Source organism: Enoplosus armatus, chromosome 5, assembly GCF_043641665.1.
Source record: "Enoplosus armatus isolate fEnoArm2 chromosome 5, fEnoArm2.hap1, whole genome shotgun sequence".
Lineage (NCBI taxonomy): Eukaryota > Metazoa > Chordata > Actinopteri > Centrarchiformes > Enoplosidae > Enoplosus > Enoplosus armatus.
In genome coordinates this window covers 8,261,650-8,286,536 of record NC_092184.1, presented here as the reverse complement: position 1 = coordinate 8,286,536, position 24,887 = coordinate 8,261,650, and the positions used below count along the sequence as shown (strand labels likewise).

At 39.8% G+C, this 24,887-nt stretch overlaps 1 protein-coding gene across 2 annotated transcripts; it reads left to right on the top strand.

Annotated features, from left to right (window-relative positions):
* Positions 1-403: 403 nt before the first annotated feature.
* LOC139285486 (glutamate receptor ionotropic, kainate 1) lies at positions 404-24,887 on the top strand. 2 transcript variants are annotated; one of them, XM_070906053.1, is made up of 16 exons: positions 404-527; positions 9,000-9,167; positions 9,288-9,545; positions 14,626-14,807; positions 15,313-15,366; positions 15,841-16,014; positions 16,904-17,047; positions 20,848-20,955; positions 21,464-21,505; positions 21,881-21,994; positions 22,086-22,289; positions 22,388-22,611; positions 23,065-23,183; positions 23,418-23,635; positions 24,228-24,453; positions 24,598-24,887. In XM_070906053.1, exons 1-16 carry the CDS (start codon positions 443-445, stop codon positions 24,885-24,887), a joined length of 2,610 nt encoding a protein of 869 aa, XP_070762154.1. In that variant the 5' UTR covers positions 404-442. The 2 variants fall into 2 exon arrangements, with proteins under 2 accessions (XP_070762154.1, XP_070762153.1); XM_070906052.1 differs by lacking the exon at positions 21,464-21,505 and having other exon boundaries at positions 443-527.

The window sequence follows — 24,887 nt, the reverse complement described above, 5'->3', positions numbered from 1 at the left end:
TCTATTGTTGCCCCACAGTTGCCAATTCATCTTTTATTTTGAAAGTTGTAACCAGAAACGCCATTTTCTATTCGCGCAAGCTTGACAGCAGGAGCAGAGCACACAGTCCGCCTCCTCAGTTGCAGCCTACAATTCAAGTGTGCACTAGAAAAAAAACATGATAAGGAGGGATGTCTGGACAGTGAATATGGGGAGCAGAGCCTTACGGGCACATGAAGGATTTTAGAATGGCAAAACTGGAGTTCTTTTGATCAGTGACAGCTGCAAGTGGAGTGTGTGTTTTTGTTGTTGTTTTTTTCTCATCACAATGTGTGAGGGATGGATGTGGGTCGGATGGCAGTTTATTTTCGTTACGGATACAAGGACCAGCAAGTTATCAGCATGAATTACAGAGGGCAGAAAAACTGATATCAATGTTAAATTCGACTCTGGAGGGAGGACCATGGCGAAAAGGAAGGGACTATTATTTCCACTGCTGTACTTTATGGCAGAGTTTTGGCTCACTTCGCAGCAAGTCCTGAGAATTGGTAAGTGGTAAGATTGTCATTTTTGTATGTCATTCCTATTAACTGTTCATCTACAGACTGCCACTATACACTCATGAGCCTTTTTAATATTCGATCATATAATAAAAAAAAATTGACTTTTCGTGGCAAATGTATGACATTTTTAATCTCTCACAGTGCCTGTGGAGCATGAACCGTTGCTTCTTACCAAATAAACACCATATTTCAGTCAAGACAGCCGGGGTAATAAATGCAGAGATTATACATGTGGATGTCATGCAAGGATATCCATTCATAGCAATTGTGCAGCTCAGATGCTGCAGGTAAGTTAATGGGTGCAGGATAACCTTTAACTCCAGGCACTACCAAGCAAAACTTACAATAGGGAGTCACGGTGTGTTCAGGGTATTCGGTACATTTGTGGTGCTTTTTAGGTTACATGTTTTATCTGTTGCTGTATCACTATAACACTCTTTACTGTTACTGTATCATGCAATCATATTATCAGTATCCTGTAATATCCAGCATACAGCAGTGTGCCTGTTATTCAATAGCGAGCTTATATTGAGTGTCACTAGAAAACAATGTTTGTATCCCGTTGAGACTTTTCGTGTTGTTGTGATGTTTGTACAGTATCCTTAGAAGTTTCATTGTTGGATTATTTTGTATTTTTTCACAAGGGAGGTACTGAAGACAGAGTGTGGGGTTGTCCACATGAAACAACTATTAGTTTTCATCAGAATCATGTTAATCCACTTTGGTTTGCTCATGCCAGAGTCTCTCTCTCCGTTCCTCCATGTTGACAGTGCAGGTCAGCGGCAGATGTGTGATTAAGTTGGCCTACTGCTGCATCTGACAGCATGTGCTGTTGGCATGATGAGGTCTTTGGCACAGAGGAAAGATAGATAGATATAGAGCTAAAGAATAAAGAGTGGGCAGTCTCAGTGAAACTGTGTTCTATTTGGTTTCTCTTCTATCTAACAAACTCCAAGTCATTAAGTCTTGGTGCGTATGTATGTTGATGACCAATGACATCTGTGAAGGTGGATCTGAGTCCAAAGTTGTCTGTTAAGCCTTTGAGAGTTGACAAGAACTCTGCTTTCAACTTCACTCTGCACTTGTAATTAGACAAACGGAGCTCTTGCTCCGACTATCCCCCTTTGATTTCTGATGTAACTTTGTAACAATGAGCCGGTGTTTGCTAGCAAATTAAAGCTGTCTGCTCCTCTCCCATTGGTTATACATTATTCCTCTCAGGGGTTAGAAGATTGCATCACAAAAATTACTTTTTTAATTTAGTCCTCAGGACTCTCTGCTTCGCTCAATGCCCAGGGTGACTGTCTTTTTTCTAAATTTCCTCTAGTTCTAAAAGACTTTAACAATCAGACTTGTGGCATTGCATAACTTTAAAAAGGCTAATAGGCCAGCGCCATCTCCCCATTCTAACAGTCCCGATCTGTGCTCTATATTGTTAATCTCTCTAAATCATCTATCACTCGCCGAGGCCACCTAATCTCTGTCATTCTCTTCATGACCCGCACACATTATAATCTCTCCCATATGGTGTGTGGCTTGGTTCAATTAACATTTCTCTGTCTTGGCAAGTGTTGGCATCAGATTGTGACAGGCTTCCACTCTTTTCACTGGGGTTGGTAATAATGGTAAATCTTCTCCCCCAAGCCCTTAAACAACTAACACTAATCTTCTTTATGCAGAAAGTCTCTTCCCCAAATATGGTACTTAGGCAGCGACCAAATCTCATCATTGGGGAGAGCACAGAAGCAGCAGCTTGTGGCTTGGCCTCCACTCTGTTTTTCTGTTTCCTTTTGCTTGCATGCTTTATGTATGGGTGATATTTATGTATTTGTTAATTTACAATTTGACCCATATGATGGGAAAGGTGAAATTGGCTACTATCGGCCAGAGAAATATAATTTGATGTAATCAACTCCCTGTTTTTATAAATTAGGTGGATTTGATACAGATTATAATCCTGATTTTTATTCTGTCGGTCTAAATGTTTATGTGGTGGGTTGCGAGCAGCTATCCTATAAACAGAGAAAGCTCAGTGCTCCACATCAAACGAAGATAGTAGACTGGTTAGGACCTCCTCATTCATTCACAGTCTGGCATGGGCCCAGGTTGGAGTGGTGCTGGTGGTGGTGTTGAGGTGGGGGTGGGGGGGTCTCACTGGGAACTGGCCCAGAATGGGGTGAGGGGAGAAAGCAAAACACTACGTCATTGTGTTCCTCTGCCTTAAAAGACTCCCCTTCATGTGATAATTGCACAGTTACAAAATCACAGATTAGAATCCGGATCTAAAGATCAGTTTCTTAACATTAACCTCCTACTTTGGGTGTCTGGATTAAAAAACGGTCCACCCAGCTGCCTAAACCTGAACCCCGTTATTTCTTTTGCTCTCTGCACTGAAGGGAGGAACAGAAGTCTATAAAAAGAATAGCCTAAGGGTTTATCAGCATTTGCCTGCAGCACAGGCAGAATCTTTTGTTTTTGTGACCTCCTAGCATGCATCACCCCACAGCATTGTCTGGCCTATTAAAGATGAGATGGAAGCTCAGTGATCCTGAAAATTATATTGGAAAGTAATTAATGGTAGCCATAGCAAGAGTTTTCATTCCTCCTTTCTTTATAAATTGCTTTAATCATAAAGCCCTGATAAAAAAAATGGTGAACTCGGCAGCGTTCAAATAACAAGGAAGAAGCTTTTCCGTACAAAAGAAGCAAGGCTTTAACATACAGGTATTCATAGATTGTTTATTTTATTTTATTTTTGAGTATGGATTATTGAGTTTGAATATGGATGATTGCATTCTTGGGTATATACAGTGCACAACAGAGCATCTCACTAGACAAGCTCATTTAGTGATTTCTGCTCTAACTTATACTTTTACCTTCACCTCTAAGCTCAAATTTGTAATTAGTGAAGAATAAATGATCCCAGGCAGCTCTGACATTCTTTTCCATTTGTCTGCTAATAGCCTGTTGGGTGAGGGCATTGATCCATGTGTCATCTGCAAACAGATAGTGTGAGATGCTTATTCCCCATTTTATCTGCATCACTGGTGAAAACGACCTACTCCATGAAATGCAGAAGTGCAGAATATAAAGATGCACTGAGCCATGATCCCATGACCCATTTTTGGAGGTACACTCAAAAAGCGGCCACACAGAGCTGCTAAAAGGCTTGTGTTCAGGCAGGATTGTTTACAGGCTGCAGCGTCATGTTGCAACAACAAATCGTCCAATATTAGCTTCACAGATATACAGTACAGAAAGACGTGTATCAACCAGAGACAACTCAATCTTATGCAATATGTCCCACTCAGTAAATATCTTGGTCACAATTCTTTAATTACCTACTTCAAGGATATTTATGTAAAAACATGAATATGGGCCGATAAATTGTTCTTGGATTTTTAAAACTCAATATCGATATAGGTATTAGCCGGGCTCCAATTTGAAACACACAGATTATGTTATGTAGATTAGTGTAGTGCCTGGATCCTCAGGTGTGTTTTCCACCAGGCAGAAAGATGGAATCGAACCGCTACCTGAGTACAGTCACAGTACACTCATAAATGTATGACTTTATAATCTCAGAGAATATTCAAGTTTTTGTACGTTTATTCTCGTAAATTTACCACTTTAATCTCAAAGAATATGACTTCTTTTTTCTTTTTTCTTTACAATTTTAATCTCGGAAATTTTCCCCTGAATTTTCCCCCACCCCCTCCCGGCTCCATAAATCTTTATTTTTTATTTATTCATTTATTTATTTTTTACCAACAATAGCCCTAATACGGCGTCGTAATGTTGACTCAATCTCATTGGACCACAATTGTTGAAGCCTGGGCTGGAGACAAACTTAATTATTTTCCTGGTGATATGTGCTTAGTTGTGAGGTCTTTTAATTGAAAATGCATGTATGAGATAAGACTATGATTTCCTGCCTCAGTTTTAAAACACACGAATATATCAGCTAATTTGAAACCAATTTTCCACAAATTAAGTGGAGTATGGCTGCGGCTTCACTGCAGATGTCTGAATGGTTGATGGTGGTCATGGGTATGATAATAACTGAGTGATTATAGCTGAGCTTTAGCACTCTGCTGCACAATAACCAAGTTAACAGATGGATCAGTCATTTCCTGATGCAGTGTATTACCACCTTGGGTATATTAATAATGCGTGTTGTCCAAAGGCATTTTTAACGAAGAGCTCAGCTAATTTAAACAGTATGAAAATTTTCCAGTAGCGTTTTGCTGATGTGGACCAGCACCGACTTCCTGGACCAGCGCTCTTCATGCTGAGCTGCTGACAAACTGCTGTCACACTGAATCCCTCGGGTCGCTCTCTGGAAATCAAGAAACTCATTATACTTTAAAGAGAAATTTAAGATCTTATCTCAGGTGGAAATGAGGAGAGATAAATGTTTTGCTTTCACTGCGGGATGTGCCTTTCCACCAAGCTTCAAAGAGGAAATTAATAAGTGAACAGTGCAAATAATATTATAAAGAGTACGGTCTAGACCTGCTCTATGTGTTAAGTGTCATGAGATGACTTTTGTTGTGATTTGGCACTATATAAATAAAGTGGCAATAAAATAGATATATTTGTCTTTTGCTGTCTGTACACAGTGGGCTACACAGATGTGAGCGGATGCTGCCACTGTCTGACATCTGCTAATAGGTTTTTATGCATGGCTTATACGCGTATTGTAGGATTGTCAATGATGGTTGCAGTCATTTCTCACTGGAAGAGGTAGTAAATGAAATAATTGCATATCAATATATCATTAAAAGCTACTGATAAATGCTGAATTTATAAGCTAATTTTATTTCATTTAGAGAGTGGTATAAAGCGTCTCAAATTATGCTTTTTTCATTATTCACTGTGTGCTAATTTGTATTTTGTGACATTTGCAGATGCATGCAGTACATCAATTGGCTGCATCTTAAGCTCTTGCATCAGAATGGATGCATATTATTCTGCGTATGATTAGAGGTCAACTATAAAAATGTAAAACAGAAAATCGAAATAGCAGCAGCTATTTTTTGCCTTTCTCACAAACTGGACCGTCTATCTTCACAGCCCTGTTGAAGTACGAGGAAAACAAAATCACTGATTGGAAATGATGCTGTGATGCTGCCACTTGGATTATTTTGCTGTTAAATCCTAAACAGGGCCTGTGACATTTGCTGCAGCCACTGCACTTGGAGCAAACAAACATCAAGACCAGCTGGCCAAAACTCATGTTTATTCCCCCTTTAATATTGAATATACCTCGGAGGAAAAAGTCACATCAAAGACGCTGAGTTGGAATAAATTTTCTTGGCAAATTTGGGAGAAGTTTATTGTAGTTTGGTCTGAGAATTTCATATTCCAGTGGATAGAATTGAGGACTTTAACAGGTCCTAGCAGCTGCTCACTTAGGCTTGGTAACCATAATTAGGATTGGCACTTTCAAGCATGCTTTTAGTGACCAGGGAGTCCAGACAAGGCTCTCTCAGTTTGGGGTTTGAGGCTATGCTACACCAAAGAAAAAGGTCATTCACAATCATGGTCTCAAGGGGAGCTTTTTAAAGGGCCGCTCTCCTTCCAAATCAATCACAATTTCACAGGCAATTCTTCAAAGACTGTTAGAGAGTGCAATGACCTATTGCCATCTGTACCCTCAGTGTTGAAATGAGGTCATTTGCAAACTGTTGCAGAATCAAAATGGCATCTTTATGATTTGTGTTCATGGTTAATGTAGCTATTGATTAACAATTTTGAAAATGCCAGAGCTTTTAAAGTACCTTCCTTTAGTCTTTGTTTTGTTTGTAGGAAAAATTATGTGCATGTGGCAAACGTGAAAACTGTTTATTTCACATTTGTTTTAGGACTTACCCTCACTGCTTAGTGCTCATGTTTCTGTCCTCACTCGTGAATGTCAATGTAGTGAAAACAAACATTTAACCCCCGAATTTATTATTGCAGAACTCCTATCACTGAAGGCCCAGATGTTTTAAATGATTTACATTTGAAAGGATTAGGTGAAATCGATGTGCAGGGGCATTTTCAGCAGGGATAAGAACACTGAATCTCTGCCCGCCCTATATGCAGGTGGTGACAATCCACCATTTTCTGGCCTTAATCCTAATGTATTTCATGCTGCGCTTTATGTAAATGAAATGTAAACATTATATGCAGCGCTCGTGCATGGCTGAAATAATATATATCCATATTTGCGGCCATGGCATGCTAGACCCGTCATCTTTCTGGAGCAGCGCGGCGGATTAAGAGTTGGATGGTTTTCAGAATGATCTTCTCAACTCTGAAACAACCCCCTCCCTGTGGCCCTGGCACACACAGCCAGCTGGAAAGTGATTGTGTTTAAAAGAAATGTATCTTGAAATTACATTTTGACAGTTGTATTCTCAGCTCATTTTGAAAGCTTTGATCAGTGTTTATCGCCTCAGTCTATGTAGAGGGAAATGTGAAATGGCATTGTCAGACTGCACCTACCTACTGGTTGCAAAAAGACTTCCGATAGTATAGAAGTCTATGAGAACATGACCCTACTTCTCACTTGATTTATTACCTCAGTTAACATTTTCCCAGGGAGTTTATGGTCTCAATTGCTAGTTTCAAGTCTTTTTCAATACAGCATGATGTTCATTTAGTAAATGATGGTCCCATTTAGTGTAAAATAGACGATAAAGCAGGGTCTGTTTTAAGGCGGGGCTACATTGTGATTGTGACTAATAGACGGTCTAGGATTCGGCTGTTCATTTTTCCCAAAAAGTACATTTACAAGCTAACTTTGTTAGCAGCTACTTGGCACGGCCCCACCCTCTCATCCAAATATGGTCACTTCTGGTTCCAAAAAAACAAGATGGCGACGGCCAAAATGTCAAACTCGAGGCTTAAAAACGGTACTCCACAAACCAATAGGTGACGTCACAGTGGATAGGACCACTTCTTTTATACAGTCTATGATCTGATATTTGGTAGTCATTATTACTTTCGGAGAATCTGAAACAATTAGTCTGAAATGATTTTCTGAAATAATTAGTCGATTAATAGATTTGTCAATTGGCAGAGAAATAATTGAAGAGTTTGATAATCTATTAACCGCTAGAACTTTGTTAAGCAAAAATGCAGAACACTGTAAACTCATTATCTTTTTATGTGTTATATGTTAGTTGGACAAAACAAGTAATCTGGAGACATTACCTTGGGCTCTTGTGATAAGCATTTTTCAAACATTTTAAAAACTAATTTCCAGTTAACTGATCACGACAATTATTATTATTTGCAGCCCTGAATGTGATATACACATTTCCAAAATGCCATGTTGTGCTGTGAAGTTGGTATTTAAAATAATTACTGGGGAGACAGACATGATGAGGAAATCCCTTTTGCATGGCTGATAATGTTTTAGTAAATTAAAAAGGTTTAGTCTTACAATATATAATATGCAGTTTCTACATGAAAAGAGTGGACGATAATCCACTGCAGCATCATTCAGCCTCTGAGTCGTCCTTCTCGTCCAGTGCAATATGGAGGGACAATGAGGCAGCTTCTCTATAAACAGTGACACCTCGGAGGTTAGCTTTGCATTTTCATTGTGGGTTTTATGGGTCTTAAAAAAGGTGCTGGTTTCATAAACATCCAGGTAGCAGTAAAGTCAGTCAGAAGGCAACTAATCAGCTAAAAAGAAACATGTAGAGAAGGAAAGATAGTAGGCAGGTATTTCATAGCAAGAATGTTTTGGCAGCCTGAGCAGAAACACTCAGCCTTTAACCTCTTTACAGTAAATTACATTATGTTTTGGGGCCTGACTATGTGGTACTATAAATCACTAGCTGGTGGGTACACATTTAAGTATGATTTCATCGAAGGTGACTGTTGTCTAGAGCAGTAAATTGAAAAAGATTGGAAATATGACTGTGTGAGGTGGGTGGGTGCAGCTGTTCATCTGTTGAACTGCAGTGAAATTACTGTTAGAAAGGAGAGCAAAAAGATGGCATGGGATGCTTTTAAATGTCTGCCATGATAATGTATTACTGGATAACCTGGATAACTGGATAATTTCCCCCCAGGGATCATAAAGTATTTCTGATTTCTGATTTTTACGTGTTTTAGCTGTGAAGCCTATAATGACCTCAAAGAGTGGCATGTCTTCCTAACCAAATCAGCCCACACGCTATTGTGTCAGCTTGTGAAATTTAAGCCATATAAATAGGGAGAATTCAATAAAGGTCAAGCTTTTCTCTGGATGAGATTAAATCCTGTCATCTCAACCAAGTCCTTTAGTAGCATTAAGTAAAATTGGGCCACATTATGCAACAGTCTAACCTTCAAACTTAAAAAACCCATTATAATTAAGGTAAATAACTATGTTGAGTGAAGCCACTCAATCAATACCTTTTCTGCTTCAACCTCAGTGTGATCCAGCTAATACTTCTGTGTCTTCTCTTCCTACAGGGGGAATCTTTGAGACGCTTGAGAATGAGCCCATTAGTGTTGAAGAACTGGCCTTTAAATTTGCTGTAACCAACATAAACAGGAACCGGACCTTAATGCCAAACACCACATTGACCTATGACATCCAGAGAATAAACCTGTTTGACAGTTTTGAGGCCTCAAGAAGAGGTAAGGATGATCTTGTTTCCTTCTGAAAGCTTTTCGTGTTGAAGAATCACTAAAAGAGATTGAGTGTCTCTCCTGTTGGTCATTTATTTTCTCTCTCCACTTTCTGTTCCCTTACTTCAGCCTGCGACCAGTTGGCTTTGGGTGTTGGGGCTGTATTTGGCCCCTCTCACAGCTCATCCGTCAGTGCGGTTCAGTCTATTTGTAACGCCCTAGAAGTCCCTCACATCCAGACCCGCTGGAAACACCCCTCAGTGGACAACAAAGACAGCTTCTACATTAACCTCTATCCTGAATACACCTCCATAAGCCGAGCTGTGCTGGACATAGTGCAGTACTACAAGTGGAAGACGGTCACTGTTGTCTATGAGGATGCAACCGGTGAGTCAAGATAAGATTTGATGACAGCAGACATATGGTGTTTATCCCAGAGGGGAAATCAGTTATCAAGACAGCAGTAAAGCAGCATGTCAGCAGCGATTAAAACACAGCAGGAAGCACATAAACTTCAGTGTGAAATGATGTCATATATTTACAAAACTGATTTTGCATTTACAAAAATGTGGGAAATGGTTGTTTTATCTTGTGCATGTGTGAATACATGTTTGTGTATAGCTGTTTGTGTGATACAGTATAACCACATGATCACTAGACCTAAACGTGCTGTTAAAGTGTTTGTTGGTGGTGTGCAGGAAGGACCTCTGTCGGTTTTAAAGTTAAGCTAAGTGATGAGAAGCGATGTGGAAACGCTGCAGTATATAGTTTATGTTGACACTGAGGAATTGCATTTGAACAATTAGAGCTCCCACAAGGGATTCGGTTATGATGACAAAGTGCTCAAATTTTACTGACCAGTATTGCTCATTTATCTTTAAACACGGCCAGAGAAACCCAATATAACAAATCAGTTTTCAGAGGGAACAATGACAAGAAAATATATCGCTATGGGACAATCCATTGTTAAGCTGATGCTAGAGGCTATAACAAAGGCCAGCCTGAAAGAGGGCACGGTTTTGTCTCTCTTTAGAGATGATTATGTTGATGCTTTGAAATTTATAATTGATTCTCTTCATTCAAAATTCTCCTCTGTGGCTTTCAACAGACGCACTTTCTGTGTGTTGACAGGTTCTCAGAAAATTCATAAAACAAAAGAGACGCTCTGAAAATGTTCTCACCCTTCAGTTGCAGCTTGATGGTAAAGATAAGGATTTACTGGGTGTATTGTTAAAATGTGGTTTACATAAGTGCTGAAACAATCAGTTGATTAATAGATTAATCGATCAAGAGAAAAAGAAGACAACTACTTTAATAAATTACTAATTTTGATTATTACTTAATTTAAGTTTTAATCAAGCAAAAATGCCAAAGAATTCTGTTGTTTCCAGTTTTTCAAATGTAAGGATTTTCTGCTTTTCTTTGTTTGAAATCACTGTAAGTTGAATGTCTGCGTGTTTTGGACTGTTGCTCAGACAAAACAAGCCATTTGAAGATGATAGAATGGGCTCTGAGAAACAGCGAGAAGCATATTTCATTAATCTCACACATATTATCGACTAAATGATCAGTGGATTTATCGTGGAAAAATAGCCAACAGATTATATGAAAATAGAAAATAATTGTTTCTGCATGTTTAGGCCATAAATTATAATGTTTACCATACATAGTAGTAGTTTACCACACCGTCCTGTCAGAGATTTACGGAGTATAGCAAAATATTTAACCTACAGACTTACTGGGTTTCCACCAAAAGCACTATGGTTTACACCACAAATTTACTGTACAAAACAATGAAAAGCCAAATTCAGCTGCAACTGCATACAGACTTAAAACATCACCATGTGCCAAACAATACTGTAGTCACAATGTGGGCCACTGTTAGGCCTCAAGCCAAATGGCTGCACAGAAACCTGTAATGACAATCATCCCATAACATCAAACTCCTGTTGTGTAGTTAAAGTAAGATGATTACACACCAACCACTGAGCACCAAGGAGACAGCAAAATTAGAGAGCATGGTGACTGCACTTTATGAAAAGAAAGTCTAAAAAAGAGAGATATGGTTAATAGAAAATTACAATCTCAAACTGCGCAACATGGCCCAAGCTGAAAAAGCATCCCATCTCTGGACCCTAGCACACTTTAGAGAGGTAGCTACTGGAACATGTGTCTTACCTTTGGAAGAGCTTCTTCTTTGACAGTGTTTCCATACTCACATATCAGGTCCTCTCAGCAGGTCAAGAGTCCACAGCCAGCAGTCACAGCAGCACTTGGTTTGATGTTCGGAAGGTGTTCGTATCCGGTTATAAATTGTGATTATAAATTGGAACATCGATGTCCGGGTGGAGCAGTAACTATAAATAGTATTCTCTCCGTCTGGTTGAGGCAGTGATGCAGACAGACTTTGGAGAGAGAGACGAATGAAAATAGTTAAATGTTTCACTGTAGCGTCAAAACTCCGTCATTGATGTCTCCAGGGAGCAGCGCCTGATTTGAACCAGTTTAGCTACCAGAAATGTATGTCGAGAGGTGAACAGCATGTTTGAAATCTTCCAAAAACTAAAATGCCCCACCACATCCAAACGATATCAATGTATAAAGTGTATAAAATAATCGTCTGAACCGCTGAACCTTTTGATTTATTTAACCTTACTTATTTAAGTTTTTTTAAGATGAACCCCTGGCGTATTACTGTTAGTTATGACACATTCATGTAAATCGCCATTTATGCACACTGACCTAGGTTAACATTGTGTTTAGCTTTTGAGCATGATGTCTTTACTGTTTACTTAGATACATTTTGTTTATATTTATCTGTATCATGTTTCTATCACGGGTTTCGTTTCCCGCTAAATGCTACTTTTTCCACCTGGACATCAAAAGGCTTTGTCGTACGTATCTCCGCAATAAAAAAAACACGAGTGTTCACTGCCCTCCAGTGGCCACAGCAGAGGAAGTGCAACACATTCAATTCGTCAATTCACGCTATTGCGGAAATGATATCTACACTTCCGGCATTGACTTTCAAAATAAAACGTCGAAATTAGGCTGAAGTGCGGATGTTGCGCATTTGAAGCAGGTGTAAACAGACCTCGTTAATGGTTGGCACGTGATTTTGTTGTGTATCATTGATCATGCCAAGAGGTGCTTCTGCTTTGACAGATCATCATTGTGAGGGGTAGTCTGTTTTTCGAGCTAAACATCACTAGTTTATTACACTGGGGACCAGTAATTAAGATAACATTCTTGATTAAATACACTAAGGTCTTAACTAGCTAAGTGGAAATGGCGACTACACTGAGTGTATTTAGGAAATTGATGTTTGTCGCCCTCCAGTGGTCACAGTGAGGAACTGTAAGATCAAATTCGTCAAGTTAGCATCAATACAAACATGCATAAACACGTACGTTAATTGCTTTCAAAATAAAGTCAAACAAACTGAAGCAATAATTCATGAACAGGCATAATTAATATTTAGTAATTTGTCTCTAGTGGTGACAGTTAGACTACAACGCCACATTCTTCTGTGGGGTTAATATTCAGTAATCTCTGATTACCTTCGTGCAGTATGAGTAACGTTGGCCTATTGCTAGCTGCTGCCTCCGTGTGTCATGTGACATGTCGCCTCCCGTCAGTCTGTGCGGAGATGTGATGACGGTTGACAGTGTATTTAATCAACTGTGTTCACTGCCCTCTATTGGTCACAGTGCGGAACTGCAATAATAAATTAGTACATTTGGCGACGATGCAGACATAATTTCATATTCACGTTTCACTACTTTCAAAATAAAGTAACCAAACAGAAGCCATCAGAAACGAACTTACAAATAATATCATTTATGATCATACCAATTTTTCTCTGGTGGACAAACTCCACATACTTCAGTGGAGTTTAATATGTTCAGTTCAGAGCATAGCCTGTAGTTAATAGTAACACATGGTAGGTAACATGCAGGGTTTCATGGGAAAATATAAAAAAATAAAATTAAAAAGGTTTTACCAGTTCAGATAACTATTTGATTTACTTGACTGAATTGTGACTTAACACATGATTCTTCATCAAATACCCTGCCTACAGATGCCTTGATGCTAGGTGGAGATTATGTTTAAAGTAGGATGTTCACTGCCCTCTAATGGCCACATGGAGGTACTGCAACATTGACTTAATCAAAAAGCGTCAAAGTAGACCCAAAAGCATGCTGACACTTGCAGTGAACACTTTCAAAATACAGTGACCATATCAAAGCAAAAATGAACTCACCGAAATTATTATGTTAATTGATGTGGTCACAGTTAGAAACTTAAACCCTCTACCTTCTGCAGTACGCATTGAGGTTATTTGCTGCTAGTTGTTTATAAGATGAACATTGGAAACACGAACCCATTGGAGGGCAAGTGAGCTTGCTAGCAACTGTCCCATTAAATTAGCTTAAATTCAGCAGGGTTTCTCATAAAGGGCTTCTTTCATCATTGTGTGAAAAGCTTAAATGTACTTTGCACTTTTCTCTCCATATTCTCAGCTAAACGGTTGTGAACTGCGATACGGGATACATTTGATCCCCTCTCCATAAATGATGACACAACAATTATAAGTCTGTTTCCGTTCGATAACTACAACTCCCATGAGGCTTTGACAGTATGCCGATAGCTAAAACGAATGTGTTATGTTGAGCAGGGATTGGGATGCTTACCTATGTTTGCTAAGACTACACAGAGGTGATGGGTACCAGCACACAGGGGGGCTAAAAGGGAAAGAGAGTGCCGATAAGCTAGCAAAAAGGGTCTTACAAAATGATTTAACTGCTAATAACACTTGGCAGAGGAGAAGGAAGAGCAGCGATTAAGAAAGGAATGGAGATGTGGCAGAAAAAGTGTGATGAAGACAGAAGGACGTATCACAACATACAAAAGGCAGTCATGGCAAAGTGCTATTTCACAGAAGGGATGAAATCCTCACAGCAAGATTAAGATTGGATCACACAGGTTGAAATTACACTGTGTTTGTGCTGGGGAACAGGAATAGTGACAACATTTCTAATTGCACTGTACAATGTATGAAGAAAGAGAAAGACTGCATGATAAAGTCAGAGAGGCTGAACAGCAATAGGATCTGGTTGGGATACTGGGAACAGAAGGAGAAGAAGTCCCCAGTATAAGTAGAGGTATTGGGATGCTAATGAAATAATCTAGATTGTATGAGCTGGAATTGTATCTAATCTTGCAGAACTGACATTTTTCAAAGGCTCCTCTTATTATGATCTGACAGCAGTGGATGTTGGGTGGATAAAAATTCTGACAGGTGAATTGTGAAAATCCAATACCATGAAACCAAACACTCAAACTCAATCAAAAACTGTACTGATGCTGTACTAATACTATGGTTAAATGCCTAAATTGAGGGTGGGTTTGTTGTAAATCTGTGATTGTTGGGTGTAATGATGGTCTTCTTGTCTTTTAATTTAAGGCCTGATTCGTTTGCAAGAGTTAATCAAAGCTCCATCCAGATACAGCATTAAAATCAAGATCCGCCAGCTGCCAACAGGAAGTAAAGATGCCCGTCCTCTGTTGAAAGAGATGAAGAAGGGGAAGGAGTTCTATGTCATCTTTGACTGCTCTTACCAAACATCAGCTGATGTTCTTAAGCAGGTGAATGACACAAACATCTACCAGCATGTAGTCTGCCCTGGGCAGAGGTCATTGTCCTCAGGGTTTAGTCCATAATTTGACACCTAAAATGCAATGTTCTGTCAGAAATCCAATCACAATGTTTCAGTGGAGAATAGTCCGTGTTATTTTGGTGTTTCTGCATTGCTTTTGGTTTAATATTCACTATGTGCAAGATTAGTCAAATGCTATCCCCTTCAGAAATCTCACAAATCCAAGCAGAGCCTATTTTGGTGCCAGACATACACATTTTTACACAAGATTAATTGAAAACACTACGCTAACATGAGCAAATTGTGACAGTTACTTGTTAATGCAAGCCATGCAAACAATACAAAATGAGACAATTCAGAAAATGGATGGAATGTGTAATTTGAGTCGTTAGGGAAAGAAAAGATTATTTATGCTGGTTGGAGCAGAATTCTGGTGTGAATGTGCAGTCTGAGGGGAAACTGTGAACCACTCCTTCATCTCTCATCCTGTTTAGATCTTGTCCATGGGAATGATGACTGAATATTACCACTTCTTCTTCACCACACTGGTAAGAAAACTGTTATCAGGCCACATTTCTGAAATGTCTGCATCTCAAGAACACAATATGATTTATTTAATATGTGTGCACAGGAACTTTGACTCTTGAGGTTTCCCTTTGAAACTGGATTGAAAAACCTGATGGATGTGTATGTCGGTAACATGCCACATAATTACGCACTGTTTCATTGTCCTAATTAAGTGTCCTTTTATCCTACACAAGCTCAGATGTGTGTGTTCACCGAGAGATTCTGTTATGCAAAGATTATGCAGATGAACTCAAACATCTGTGGTTTGTTTTATAATAAGATTGCTGGATGTTTTCAGTGCCCTTGGCATAATTCCATGCTATTATACTGTATATTGTTCCACTGTTTTGATCAAGTGTCCCTTTACCCTTACTGAGTAAGTCACATCTACTTTTGGGTACTTTCAAGCAGAATCACATTCATTCTGCACTGATGATGTTGTTGCACTTCTACAGGACCTGTTCGCCCTCGACCTGGAGCCGTACCGCTACAGTGGGGTCAACATGACGGGGTTCAGACTGCTCAACATAGACAGCCCCCAGGTGGCCTCGGTGGTGGAGAGGTGGGCCATGGAGCGACTGCAGGCTCCCTCCAAAGCTGAGACTGGAATGATGGAGGGGATGATGACAGTGAGTTTACCTTTACCTTCCTCCTTTCATTCCTCATGATAATAAACGGTCTACCAAGTGCAAGGGCTATGTTTCTCAGTGGGGACACTCATGTGGACAATGTAATCTCTGATGGCATGGTGATTGTCTACATACTGCAAGCAACAAGCTCAATAGGTCAGCGAAAGCCAATTAATTCTATATAAAGCAAAACGATAAATGAGACAGTCTATGAGAAAAGTTGGCCATAGCTGAAAATAATCACTTTGTCTTCAGCCAATTTGATTTACACACTTTGTTTCCCTATTGGCTTGATTTTTTATGTATGTGTTTGCGTGGCAAGTTCGGACAATTTGATTAGTCATTAGAGCTTCTTTACATTTCTTGAAGGGGTAAAGGAATAAACATCATTTCCAAAACATCTCACAATCAGAGGGAAATAAGTCTAATTGAACTCAAATGCGACATTTTATTAACTGGTCTGTCAAACTTGACCAAAAACTATACTCCAATATCAAATAAGGCCATTCTCAAAATGCAGACATAATCACTGAGAGCTTATATGCGAATGTACAAACACATTGCCTATTTTAGGAAGCTGCACAAGACCTTTACACAGAATTAATCTGAGCCCCTCTTCACCCACACTTGAGTCAGAATACAGCAATCCACCTGATTTCTGATTGTGTGTACAATCAGAAAGGTACTTTGAGTGAAATTTGTCTCCAAATGTGGCTGCTTGTTTGATTGCTCTCCATGTAGTTTGTAAAACTGTGTGTAAAACTAGTGCTTCAGCTTTTGGATATGCTTTGAGAAACCACACTTGCTTTGCATGTACATCAACATTCCTGATGTGACATGTGCATGATGGGATCGCTGATGGATGATGACGGCTGCGTTTCTCTTTCAGACTGAAGCAGCTCTGATGTACGACGCCGTCTACATGGTGGCTGCTGCCTCGCAACGCACCTCCCAGCTCACTGTCAGCTCCCTTCAGTGCCACCGACACAAACCCTGGCGCTTTGGATCACGCTTCATGAACATGCTCAAAGAGGTGAGTTTGGTTTATGAATGTGTGACACCCGCCCCTCTTCTTCCATCCATCCATCCATCCATCTCACAGCCTGCTGCATCCGTCTCATTTCCTTGGGTGCAGGAGCAGAAACAATAGAGTTAGGAGATCAGATGTGATGAACGAGGAACGTGTGTGACAATTATTTCATTATATTAGTTGGCTGTCAAATGGCCACTGATGAGAGCTGTCCATTGAGAGCTGCAGCTTTTTATATGAATGCAAACAGGATAAGATAATAAACTTAGGTTTCAGACAATTCTCCAAACTGAAATACTGAGATATTTGTTCAAAATCCAACTCTAGATCCTCATTGTTTTAGGTTTGAAGGATGCCATAGTAAGTATCCTGTAGTATAGATCTTGAAAATGAAAAAAGTATTAAGTTCTGCATGAACTATTGATCTGACAACAGACAGAACGGGAACACAATGAGACAGAAGAACATTTAAAAGCAAACACTGACAGTCTGAAAAACATGCAGTCCCGCCTGTGGAAATGATCCCAGTTTAATTGTGGAAGGGGACTTTCAGCTCTGCTATGATATATTAATTTGAATTTAATAGGCTCTCTTGTTATATTGCACTCCCTAATTAGATGTGTATTTGACAAACGAGTGTTTCAATTGTGAGTGGGGACAGAATATTGAAGGACACTGGCAATGCCAAAGAGCCCAGAGTGTGTAAATGAACTTTTCAGCTGTGTAGCCTCAGCAGATATTGTCTGCAATTAGACTTATGATCAGCACACTGAGGTATAAAACACAAGCTTCTTGTCCATTGGTGATTAACTACTCCTACTAATTCTACTCGATAAGAATGACGTCCTACATCTTGTTTCCAGCAAAGCACAATAGACTATCAGGCAGGCAATGAGAGAAAATGGCTGGTTTTTAAACTGAGGAGGCTGATTAGCAGAATGAAGGGCAGGTGGAGATCGGGTGTCTGGGGAAAGATGGGAAGAGCTGAGGACAACTGCTGGAGGGTGAAGGAATAGCAGCGATTGAAATGACATAATGAAATATTGAAAGTGATATTAGGAGACTTTGTTTTCTGTGTTCCTGAGAGTTTTGTTAGGAGAGATCGTAGTTTTCATATTGTCCAGCAGTGGAGGAATAACCAGCATCTGCTGCTTTCAAGGGTTTTGCGCTCGAGCTGAGAGCGCCGTGTTGATTCTGCCAAAGCTTGACTTGATTTTTGAGCCTTTTCAAATGTATGTATTTCTTTTAACGTGAATTCTTCATGATCCCTCTCCTCGTTTCTGTTGGTTGACAGGTGTGACTACATCACCACACAATAATTATGTGACTTTTGACAGCAATCAAATCAGACATGATGTTCACTGTGGTGGATCACTTCAAGTCATTTTCAAGTCTCTGTGAGGTGAATTTGGTACTGTACAGAAACCAGTGGCTGTCTGGGTGGTGGACAGTACATTCAAAAATCACAAACACTGTGGTAGGCTCTGGAGAATTTTCAGTAACAGCATAGTATACAGAATTTATGTCAAATTGGTTAAAACATGCAAAATACTGATACAGTCCAATAAGATTGTGTTTTATAACTGTGGTATCTGACGTGCCCTTGAGCAAGACACTGAATCCAGGGGCGATGCTCTGTAGCTCAGCCTGCACTCTGCTCTCGTGGGGGAGGGAAGGCAAAATGACATTTTCCCCTGCGGGAATCAATGCTGTATCACATTTTTAATACTAAAAGTTATGTTTTGCAGAGAAAGTTTCATTGGGAACTCGCAGACCAAGAAAATTAGGTTCAGCTTTGTGCACTTTGTGTGACTGTTGTCCTGAATGTACCGATGCACACACAGAGCACGTTTGTCTGTGAGGGTGGTATGTAGAGGCCTGAGGGGAAAAAGCAAATTAGTTTTTCTCACCATGATGCTGATGGTCTGTCCAGTATGTTCATGGATGTTCAGCAGTGTGTTTAAATCTCATTCTTATCCTTTTTATCATCTGGATTCTTCAATCCGAGAATATCCGTGTCATCACCACATGTACAGTAATGACACCAACACATGGTCGAGACAGACACACTTTCGATTGGTGAGGATTTAAAAAGAGACTTAATGACAGGAATAAATCTGGACTTAGGGGTCAAGAGGGTCTCACAGATGTGTGCGATAAGACCGTGTGAAGCGGTCTAATCAAAGAGCAACACCAAATGATACCCTGTAACCTCCTATAGATGTGAGAGATCTTTGCATTAGAAACGAGTGTCAGAAACTTTACCAAAGGGATAATGTTCCATCGTCATGTCATCAAGTTTAATCTCGATTCTTATGTTTGTGTGTGTGTGTGCCACATCCCACCGCTCAGGATATAATTGTTTTGCTTCCAATAGATTGAATAGAATTATTTTTACTTACAAACTGACTGATGTAAGTTTCTGTTTAAAGGCTGAAAGAACAAGACGATGAAACACAAAGGCTCAGTGTTGTTGGGCATCTTTTAACACACCTGTAATTGATTTCTAACAATGCATGTTGTAGCATGAAACTAAATTAGTTACCCAGATTATTAGATTATATTACAATCAATTATTGCAGTGAGGGACAGTTCACCCAAAGACCCATTAAAACCTTCCCCCCTTACTCAAAAGCCATTCATGTATTCAGAGGGTTTCAGGATGATGATCGGGGTGGTTTGGAGCTTTTCTCAGTACCTTGTGCTCAGTGACATTTGGTTTGTGTACCCCAACAAGTCCTTTAAAAATAAACAAGTCACACAGCTCTTCTCTCATATAACGCCTTTATTTCCCAAATGTATTTCGACTTCTGTTCACTGGAACAACCTAACAGCTATGTCCCTTTTCAAACATAATAAAAGTTTATTACTGTCCAATCCACAGGCTGGCACAGGCCTTGTTGTGGTCACTTTCACTGAGAACAACAACCAACTGTCTTGTGGTTGTGCAGAAGGAATAAACTGGTTACAATAAATTGTATATCATAAGTAACTCAGTTTCATTGATAACATGTAAATGAGGGAGCAGCAGCATGCTTTTGTTTCCACAGTTAAAGCCTTTTCATCATTGTGTGATTAGTTCATTTCTCATTTAGATGTAATGCAACAGTCTCGAGTAGAAATGTGGTTGTTGTGGTTGAGTCTTGGATCTACGCTCTCCACATGTTTCTAAGAAGGTTTGATGTATGAAGACTTTGTGTTTCGGGGTGAACTTCTCCTTTAATTATATTTTCAGCACACTGATACACAGCCATAAAAATGTCAAATCATGAAATGCCATGGGCAGAACAGAACGTTCACTGAATTTACAGTAGGTGTATTGATTTGTAGATATGCCATCTTCCCATGAAGAAGCTTCTTCTCAGCTTCCTCTGTCAGTGCAGAATTGAGATGCAGCTCATTTCTCTGTGCCCTGTATAATAGAGATTTAACCTGACTGTTATTCAGCTGAGCTCACTTCATTATCAACTGCATTCAAATATGTCTGAGCTCTGCTGCCCACCCGCTGCTCTCTGCTCAGAGAGTGGCCATGCCTGCCTGCTCCATTTACATCACCGTCCACCATGTTACATACCCAGAGATACTTAATATTTCCATTCAAGATCCAGCCAATGCAAAAATGTCCATTAAGATGCAGTTACCCTTTGTCAATGTTCTTTGCTTAATGTTGAACTCATCAATTATTCATTTTTTAAGAATTGTTTTCATTTTTCCAGGCTTCTGCTTGACTTTGCATGTATGTATATGACAATAAAAAACGGAGGGATTCATTGGTTTTGTTTTCTGTCCTCTCTTTGCCACAGGCACAATGGAATGGCTTGACGGGACAAATAATTATAAACAAGACAGACGGCCTGCGGAAAGAATTTGATTTGGATGTCATCAGCCTCAAGGAAGATGGCTTGGAGAAGGTGAACTATCTGACCCGTGTCTATACTGTCAGTACAGGCTGTTTTTGTAGACATTCAAGCAGAGCTGAACAGAGAAGGAAAAAGATTGACAAACAGGGCCACTGCTATTCACAGTAACCTCCTTTTTTCTAAAGTTGCAGAAAGATGACTTGTCTGTAAAACAATATACAGTATCTTTGAAATCTGGTGTCCTAATTATGCCTACAACGGTTTCGACACATAGCTGTAGCTGTAGCTGTCATTTTGAACTCAAAAGTTTTTGGATGTTCCTTTCATCACATTGACAATGCTGCTCTCAGTTTTGGCAGGTCATTAGCAGGCCTGTTATCTATTAATGACAGACTCTTCACTATAAAGAAATTCAACTTACGTTAACACAGTTGGAAGTAAAGATTAAAATTAAAAAGAAATAAGAGCTGTAACCACCACATTTGTCTTTAAGCCAAAATTCACCATCACTGTTTATTGCTCTGTGATTAAAATGCTTTCTCTTTATTATTTCTGCAAGACAATCGCGGGCAACAACCGCCTGAATAAAGTGTGGAAAAAGGTCTGTACTTTAGCTGCCCTGGCAGACTAAAGGAATATTGACACTGTTTACTAATGTACTCTACCTGCTGCCCTCTGTGATGTCTCCCCTTTTACTAAAAAAAACAAGTTTTAGGTACTGGTGGGAAGAAATGTTCAACATTTCTGTACTGGACATTTCGTTTTATGAGATTTATTGTGTTTTATGTGCTGTTCCTTTTTTCCCTCCCCCACTCTCTCATCTCTGTTTGTTCTTCCATTGTATTTTTTTCTGCCTCCTAGTACTGGTTTCTTTTCCCTTCTTTGCATTTATTACCTTGATCGTGTGAAGGTGACTCAGGCAACTATGGATCTTTGTCCAGTCATTGTGGTTATTTGGATTTTTTACTCTTTACAGATTGGCGTGTGGAACTCCCAAACAGGCCTTAATTTAACAGAAAACAACAAGGACTCATCCACAAATGTGACCGACTCAATGGCCAACAGGACCCTCATTGTCACAACTATTCTGGTATGAATAGAAAAATCATAAAATCATTGTCAGGCAGCATTTGATCAGGAATGTCTTGATAAAACTAATGAAGTCTTTAATGCACCTACAGGAAAATCCTTATGTTATGTATAAGAAATCTGATAAGCCGCTCTACGGGAATGATCGCTTTGAGGGCTACTGCCTGGACTTGCTCAAAGAGCTCTCCAACATTTTGGGCTTCTCCTATGAAGTTAAGCTTGTGTCTGATGGCAAATATGGAGCTCAGAATGACAAGGGGGAGTGGAACGGCATGGTGCGAGAACTCATTGACCATGTGAGTACCAATCAATATAAGTGAGAGAATATCAGAGTGATCAGCAGTATCATCTGTCTTTGAGTGTGGCTCTACTTGATGTTTTTGTTCTGTACTAGGTGGCTGACCTCGCCGTGGCCCCTCTCACTATCACGTATGTGAGAGAAAAGGTGATAGATTTTTCCAAGCCCTTTATGACGCTGGGGATCAGCATCCTCTACCACAAACCCAACGGCACCAATCCAGGAGTGTTCTCCTTCCTCAACCCACTGTCTCCTGATATCTGGATGTATGTGCTGCTGGCATGTCTTGGTGTCAGCTGTGTGCTGTTTGTTATTGCCAGGTAAGCTGCCACTTGAAACACTTTGATTTGGTTTACAAAATTACATACAGTATATAACAAACATAAAGCAAATGCTAATGAATGGGACCAAAGGATTAGTGTATATTGAAATCTTTATCTCTAACTTCAGCTACAATTAGCTTTACATGTTCATTATGGTTGGTTACACTTTAAGCCAAGTGGCTGCAACAAGGACCTATAGATTCATATAGATTCATTGCACACTGCTGCAATAACTGACCACAGTAATGTTTTTGTGTCCTTGGTCAGAATTGAGTGAGAATGATTTTTGCCTGTTTCATTATGTCATTAACATGAGCTGGAAAAAGAGGCTAAATTCAGGTGGTAATGAATAAATATCAGCTGTTGCCTCAGACCTAAATATGTAATTATTTTGCCATCATAGTTTTTTTTAACATTATTACTTGTGACTGTTTCATTCTTCCCCTTCAGGTTCACTCCCTATGAGTGGTACAACCCACACCCCTGCAACCCAGACTCAGATGTGGTTGAAAACAACTTCACTCTAATAAATAGTGTCTGGTTTGGAGTTGGAGCACTTATGCAGCAAGGTATACTTACTGCAGTTTTAAATGTATTATGTTTTTATGCTGTTTTCATACCTGGCAGATGTTTTCCTTGGTAGAGCACCTTTAACCATCACTTTCATACATAAAATAATGTTTGTGGTGTGCCTGGGAAAAAATCAGGTAGTCAGGGTCATGGCTGTTTTCTTTCTGTCATCATTGTCTCATGATGTATTTGTTGGTAGAATTCATAATGTACCTTGTTTTGTTATCTTACAGGATCCGAACTGATGCCTAAGGCCCTCTCTACAAGGATAGTTGGAGGAATATGGTGGTTCTTTACGTTGATCATAATCTCTTCATACACTGCCAACTTGGCTGCCTTCCTCACTGTGGAGAGAATGGACTCACCAATCGACTCTGCAGATGACTTGGCCAAGCAAACCAAAATAGAGTACGGTGCTGTAAGAGATGGCTCCACCATGACCTTTTTTAAGGTAACCTTCTTTCCACTGTACAGTAAATGGGAAAGTAACTGTACACCAGTGGGGGAGGGATGCAAACAAGAACACCACTTTTTATTTTAATTAGCCTGTCAAGTTTTACCCTTGAGCCATCAGTCATTACAGTAACATGACATGCTGTCTAGTGGATTGGCAGAAAATGGAACTGGGGAAAAAAAGAGTAGTGTTAAAGGTTAGTATCTTAGAAACTTCTTAGACCTCTTAGATGCAGCTCAACAAAAACCTGTGGGCAGTTTTTCCATACAGATTGCAAGGATTTATTGTTTTGCCTGTAGCACCGTAACCAGTTTATCTGAATGTGCAGAGATAATTGAATGAACTTGGGCAGATTTGTATACCATTGTCACATCCCATCTCCTGCCGTGCATCAGAAAGATTGCGCCAGTCAGCAGATAGTGTCCGAATACTGTATCATTTGAAACAAGCGTCAACCATGTATCAACCACATATGACCATGTATCAACATTATCTGCTTTGTGTAAACCTCAGTGCTGTTGTTTGCTGTGTTCCATCCCTCGAGATGCATTGTTTTCAACTTCCATAAATCCCGATTCTAATTCAACAGAAATCTAAGATCTCAACTTACGAGAAAATGTGGGCGTTCATGAGCAGCAGGAAAAACACGGCTTTGGTGAAAAACAACCGGGAGGGGATTCAGAGGGTTCTCACCACAGACTACGCTCTTCTGATGGAGTCGACCAGCATTGAGTACATCAGCCAGCGTAACTGCAACCTCACACAGATTGGAGGCTTGATAGATTCAAAGGGCTATGGAGTAGGAACCCCAATTGGTAAGAGAGACAAGTAACAAACTACACAGTAACAATTATAACTAATAAATGCTCCGTATCTGTCTACGAAACAACAAACCCAAAGGTTATGTCGCTGGTAATGGCAGTAATGTTTTTTGTCCTGCTGCTGTTTTCCTGCTGTAGGCTCCCCTTACAGAGACAAGGTCACCATTGCCATCTTGCAGCTTCAGGAGGAAGGGAAACTGCACATGATGAAGGAGAAATGGTGGAGAGGGAATGGCTGCCCAGAGGAGGACAGCAAAGAGGCCAGTGCTCTGGGTGTGGAGAACATAGGTGGAATCTTCATTGTGCTGGCAGCTGGACTAGTCCTTTCAGTTTTTGTAGCGATTGGAGAGTTTATTTACAAATCCAGAAAAAACTTGGACATTGAGGAGGTGAGTGTTGGTCAGTGCGAATGGCACAACAAGTATTAA